The sequence below is a fragment of the Mesoplodon mirus genome (assembly GCF_964341445.2).
Source record: "Mesoplodon mirus genome assembly, chromosome: 6".
Classification (NCBI taxonomy): Eukaryota; Metazoa; Chordata; class Mammalia; order Artiodactyla; family Ziphiidae; genus Mesoplodon; species Mesoplodon mirus.
In genome coordinates this window covers 28,339,567-28,346,073 of record NC_138982.1, presented here as the reverse complement: position 1 = coordinate 28,346,073, position 6,507 = coordinate 28,339,567, and the positions used below count along the sequence as shown (strand labels likewise).

At 33.9% G+C, this 6,507-nt stretch overlaps 1 protein-coding gene across 1 annotated transcript; it reads left to right on the top strand.

The window, feature by feature from the left end:
• Positions 1 to 2,893: 2,893 nt before the first annotated feature.
• On the top strand, positions 2,894 to 3,622 carry LOC309806474 (sigma intracellular receptor 2-like). Its single transcript, XM_082625332.1, has 2 exons — positions 2,894 to 3,248; positions 3,292 to 3,622. The coding sequence occupies exons 1-2, from the start codon at positions 2,929 to 2,931 to the stop codon at positions 3,557 to 3,559; spliced, it is 588 nt and encodes a 195-aa protein (XP_082481458.1). The 5' UTR covers positions 2,894 to 2,928; the 3' UTR covers positions 3,560 to 3,622.
• The last annotated feature ends 2,885 nt before the right edge of the window (positions 3,623 to 6,507 follow it).

Here is a 6,507-nt window from a genome sequence, read left to right as displayed (position 1 = left end):
AAATAGAAAAATAGCAATGTTATATATATATATATATATATATATATATATATATATATATATATATATATATATATATATATATATATTTAAAGTTAAAGAAAATAACTTCCTGAACTTAAGTAAGTAAATATTCAGATCAAGTGAGCTTGATGAATACTAGACAAAATTAATATAAAGAGACCAGTTTCTATGGAAGTTTGAAATTTTAATTTTTCATAAAAAGAAGTCTGGAAGGCAGGAAAAAACAAAAGAAAATAATCAGGACCAGAAGTTAATAAAGCAACATCTTCAGAGGCTCAATTTACTAAGATCTAAGAATGCTAAATCTGGACACATTATTATTCACATTTGAAGTCAATAAAAAAGCATTCTCTGATACCAAGTGTCAAAAACTAAATTAATGAAGTCGTCTTCATGAAAGAAAAATCAAAGTTTTCCAGACAATTTTCATAAAATGAATCCAGTTTTAAAAACATCCTGTACAAGGAAGATGTACAGGACTTAAAAGGACTGGCAGTAAGTACTGAAACATTTTAATGTGAAATCAAGTCTAAACTGTTGCATATACACTGTAGCTACAACAGAGATTGGACACTTCACCTTTAATCCTTGAAAGAGAAAATATAACATGTAAATAATAATACTTAGCAAATAAGAAGTTGGGTCTAAACCCCTATGTAGTGGAGGAGACCTCGAGGAAAGAATGGCAGGCTATTGTCTTTATTGCGCAAAGGAGGGAAAGTGGTAGACACTGATTCTTTCCCCTTGATGTGGACAGAGAAATACAGTTGCTTATTTTTTAGAGGTAAACTTGAGCAAAAGTAAAAGTTGGTTGTATACCTGTACATCAGAAAAGAGAAATGAGAAAAGAAAACTTGTATGATAGAGTCAAAGATGAAGATCAAAAGAAAGAGCAAAGAAACTGAAACAAAATGTAAATCAATTTGAGTAAGCACAAACATATAACTTATGACAAATATGATAACTTTATCATATTAAATGGCAAAAATCAGGTAATAATCTGCAACATTTGTCTATCAAAGATACCTAAGAAAGATAAACACAAGAAAATTGAAAGTATAAGATTGTATTAAGATATAAAAGAACTCTCCCCAACTAACAGTTGGAATTACAATCATATAAGATGAAGTAGATTTTCAAGGAAAAAAAATTAAATGTCTCATAGATAATCTTTTTTTTTCAGTGTTGATAGGAAGATCCCAAATTAAAACAGGATTCAACTTCCATGTGTAAAATAACAGTATATAATAAGCGTAAAGCAAAAACTGTTAGAATTTCAAACAGGAATTGACTGCAATGGACACAGAGTAAGAAAAGGAAGCACTTTTCTATTCTTAAGAGTTAAAATAGGCAATAGACAAAAAATGGAGTATCTGATAATATCATCAATTGAGTCAATTTGAAAATACAGATGGAAATGTAATAACCTCAAATATAAGATATATTCCCTTTTTAAATATTTGGAAACACTTAAAATTTTATATATATTTGATCACAAAGAAAAGCTCAGAATTTTCTAAAAGGCAGATCTATACAGACCATATTCTTTGATCAAAATGCAACAAAATTAATAGTTGAACAAGAATAATTAAAAAAAAATTCCCATTTTTGATGTAAAGAAACAAAACAATATTCTTCTGGGTCAAATAGGAGATTCAAAGTGTAATTACAAAATACTTAGAAAATTGTAATTATAAGCACACTACATATTCAAACCTGTGGTATTTAGTCAAAGCTATAATCAGGCAAATACCATACTTTTACTATTTTTAAATAATAAAAGAAACAAATGAATTAAGCCATTAACTTGAGAAGCTAAGAGCAAAACAAAGCATGACTAAGGGGAAAAAAAAGAAAAAAATGATTACAGATGAAAGCAGAAATTAAAATTTGTAAACAAAAAGGAATAGAATAGAGAAATAAATCTGAGTGGTTCTTTATAATAAAGCAGACAATAAATAGAACAAAAATAATAAAATATACAAACCTCTGTTCTAATCAAAGAAAAATAAGAGATGAGGGAAAAATTAGGGATAAGAAAGGAAGTGTCATCTTAGACATGAAAACATCTGAAAATCTTGATATAAAGAATTATTCTCATGCTTATCAAACATGAATATTAACTGCTGAAGAAGCAGGAAACATTCTTAAGAAGAAACTGAAAAACAAAAGTAAATATTTACCTATTCAGAGGATTTAAAGCAAAATTATTTCAAAATTTAAAGAACAAATAATTTTCTGACTTATTAACTCTTCAAGGACATTAAAATATGGGGGAAAAATCCCAGTTCAAAACTCTAACACTGAAAATTTATAAAACTAACACAAAAGAGAAAAATGACAAAGTAACCTCACAAATATTGAGATTTAGATGCCAAAATCTAAAATGCAATATTACATTTACCCAGCTATTTGTGAAATAATGAAACAAACCCTAGCAGGTTTTCTTTCAAGAATGCAAAGATAATTCAATATTATGAATTAATTAATATAATTTTCAAATCTATATGTCATGGAAGAAAAATAAAGCGATTATTCCAAAATATGTCAAAAACCATTTTGCAAAAAATACAACAACCATTTTTAGTAAAAGCACCTGATGACTAGGACCAGAATAGGAATGAAATCTTCTTTCTCAAGTTGGTGCAGATTATTTATCTCAATATGTGATTATCTAACAATAAAACTCTAGGAACATTGACTTTAAAAGAAGAAAAAAATACAAGGATGTTCTTTATTATAAATACTACTCGAGATTGTGCTGCAATTTCTAACCTGTGAAATAAGATCAGGCGCAGAGGGAAAAGGATTAGTGATTGACAAGGAAGAGGAAAATATTACTATTTACTCATATTATGATGGTCTATCCTGAAGTCTCAAAACCAGGAGAAATATGAGTTAAAAATGAAAAGCCTGGTAGTCTGGGATCCTGTTCTGCCCAACCGACAGATGATGGGGTCTCTGGGTGCCCGGCACGGCCTGGAGTGGCTGCTGGGCCTCTACTTCCTCTCCCACATCCCCATCACCCTGCTCGTGGACCTGCAGGCAGTGCTGCCTCGTGATCTCTACCGGGTGGAGCTGAGAAACCTGTGGCAGTGGTATACTGAGGAGTTCAAAGACCCCCTGCTACACAACCCCCCGGTGTGGTTTAAGTCTTTCCTGTTTTGCGAGCTTGTGTTTCAGTTGCCTTTCTTTCTCATCCCAATATATGTCTTCTTCAAAGTGTCCCCATGACGGATGCTTTTAAAAAGAAGGTGGCTATACCAGTGTTCATGGAGGCTGTAGGTGGATCCACACCCCTGCAATCATCTACTCGGTTGACACCATGACAACTCTGATTCCAATCCTCTCCACGTTTCTATTCCAGGATTTCTCCAAAGCCAGTTGTTTCAGAGGACAAGGACCTAAGACTTTCCACGAACGACTATTCCATATATCTGTCTACATCACCTACTTTCTCATCCCTCTTATACTTCTGCTCTTCATGTTGTGGAACCCCTACTACAAATTTGAGGAGAAAAGAAAGAAAAAATGAGGAAAAATAACCCTGGGTCCAGGGGAGAGGTGACCACTGGGGATTTTCCTGTTGGACCCAGTACCAGGAAAATGCTCAGAAAAAAAAATACCATGTTTTCAGTAGTATTTGAGACCCACCAGCAGCAACACACACCACCAAGACACTGGCAGGAGGTACATCAAGCCCTCACTTTCCAAGGGCACTGGTGCAAACAGAACAATCACCTGAGGATGAACAGAGGGTTGTGGGCTAGATTATAGGGAAGTGGTGCCAAAGGCCTCACCGTGTGCCCAAGTGCCATTGCAGGATTACTAAAGGCAGGACCAGACCAGAAACTAGATAAACTTCCAAGCAACATGGCCTACTTGGCATGTTCATGAGTCATTTGACCCATAGTATACATGTGACTAACCCTTTCACTCATGATTCTCTACTGGGATGTCTCAGGCCATTTTTAAGTTTGAAGTTATGCCTCTGTAATATTCATTAAAAATTGTTTTCTTGCCCCAACCCCTAGGTGGGGGTGAGATATTCTGTAAGAGGTTTAAACTTAGTTTTCCTTAAGGTTCACCCTTGGCATGACTGTCAGTCAGAAATGGGTCAAATTGGAAGGTGTATGGTTTCTATCTTAAACAGGTTGTCCCAGGAGAAGAGATTTTTTAGTCTCCTTGTTTATCCTCTTTCCAAACCTTAGTCTTCTATTACTTTTTACAGACCACCTAACATAAGTTCCTTTACTCTGAGGTCTGGTGTCTCAAACCTGAGCTGGAGGTGTGCCTCTTACTGGATAACTTCATGCTACCTAATAGTTTAATAATTCCTTCCTGTCTTGTTGCCAGTCAAAGGTAGCAGATGTGGGGAGATGGACATGACAGGTCCAGTGTGTGCATATAGGGTCTCTTCATGTTAGTACTTGGTATTCTGCTAGCTTTCTCTAAATTCATTCTCAAAGCCAACTCAAAAAAAAAAAAAAAAGGCTTGTGAACACACATGGAAAATGGTAGATACTGGTCCTGGTTAGTTCCCCTTTTTTGCTTGTTTTGCTTACAAGACCTAATGGTCTGATTGTTGGGAGTATAATCTGACTCCTGTGTCTGGTCAAAATAAACGTAGCTGTTGACCAAAAAAAAAAAAAAATGAAAAGCCTTATTGAACAATTTCTGTCTAAGCAACCAATCATAAACCAAATATATAAAAATCAATTGGTTTTATATACCCAAGCAATAAATAATTAGAAGAGTTTATTTAAACATCTCATAATGAAATGAATACATTATCTAGGAATATATTTAATAAGGAATGTTTAAGACCCACAGGAAGAAAACTGCAAAATTTATTACAGATTTAAAAGAAGACTTGAATAAATGGAGAGAAGCACTATACTTTGCTCCAGTTTGTTTACTGAGAACTTGTAAAACTGTCCGTTTTGAATGGGGCCCAGGGCAACATAATCTGGTTCCACTCAGGAATGTAGATGCAAAAATCCTAAGCAAAGCAATATCAAATCAAGTCCTGCAGCATATTGAAAGTGTAACACACCTAGAGTAAATAGGGTTTATCCTGAGAATGCAAAGATTGCTCAACTTCAGGGCAGAAATCTTTCCGGTCTTGTTCTTGTTTATATTCCTGGCATTTATCATTATTCTTGGCACATAAATAATAGGTGCTCAATAAATATGTGTTGGCTGAATGAACCTTATGTCATCTTTTGTTTTGCTACATTAATAGATTAAAGGAGAAAATCTACATAATGTCTTAACAGATGTCTGAAAAAAGCATTTGATAAAATTTAAGATCCACTTTTCATCAAATGCTGAGTTAGCAACAGAGTTAGCTTTTTTATCTTGCTAAAGTTTTCTACTAAAAACATACAGCAAGTGTCATACTTGATAATAAAACGTTTAGGAGCAAGGAAAGTGTGCTTACTATCACCTCGACTTGTCGAAACTTTATTGGAAGTCTTAGTTAATGAATTAATCAGAAAAATAAGAATGATGAATCGGGGGGGGAACAAAGAGACAAAATATTTATTATTTGTAGAGGATATAATTTTTTGCTCAGACACCCAGAGAAGACCAAGTGACAACTGGTAAGTAAAGAGATTGTCTCCAAGGTCAACACACAGAAATCTGTGGCTTTTCCACATGCTAGCAATAACTGAATAAAAATTTGATAATCGTCCCATTCACAATAGTAACAAAATAATTAGGTTTTTAGGAATGAAACAGAGAGAACTATGCCAGGACCTAGATGAAAAAATATTATAAAACTTAATGGAAAACTTGAGTAAATGAAGAAGAGACCACGTTTCTGGGTTGTAAAGATATCACTTCTCTGTAACTTCTCTATAAATTCAATTAAATCTTAATTTAAAAAACCACATAGGAATTGTTTTTTGAAAGGAACTCAATAAGCCACACTTCCAAACTTTGGAAGAGAAAATAAAAGGAAAGCCAAGATGTTTTTGAGAAAGAGGAACCAAGAGGGATAATTTGCCCTGCCAAACATGAAAATAAGCTATAATCAATAGTAACTAAATACATATTAGTTGGGAACTGAGACTCAATCAATAGACCAAAAAGAAAAGGAAATCTAGATGCCTACCACACCAAGTCACTAAGAGAAAAGTCCATATACATTAAAAGAAAAATAACTGATGTTTAAAGAAACATTTTTAAATATAGAGACCAAAGAAAATGTTTATATAACTTTGGCATGGAGGCCTTCATAAGCAAGATGTAAAATCCAAAAGACATGAAGTAACAGATGGACAGATTTGTCCACATAAAAATTAAAATCTTCTGTATAATAGAAAGCAATATGAAGCTTAAGAACAGGTTTAGTGTAAAATAGATAGCTAGTGGGAAACAGCTGCATAGCACAGGGAAATCAGCTCGGTGCTTTGTGACCACCTAGAGGGGTGGGATTGGGAGGGTGGGAGGGAGACGCAAGAGGGAGGGGATATG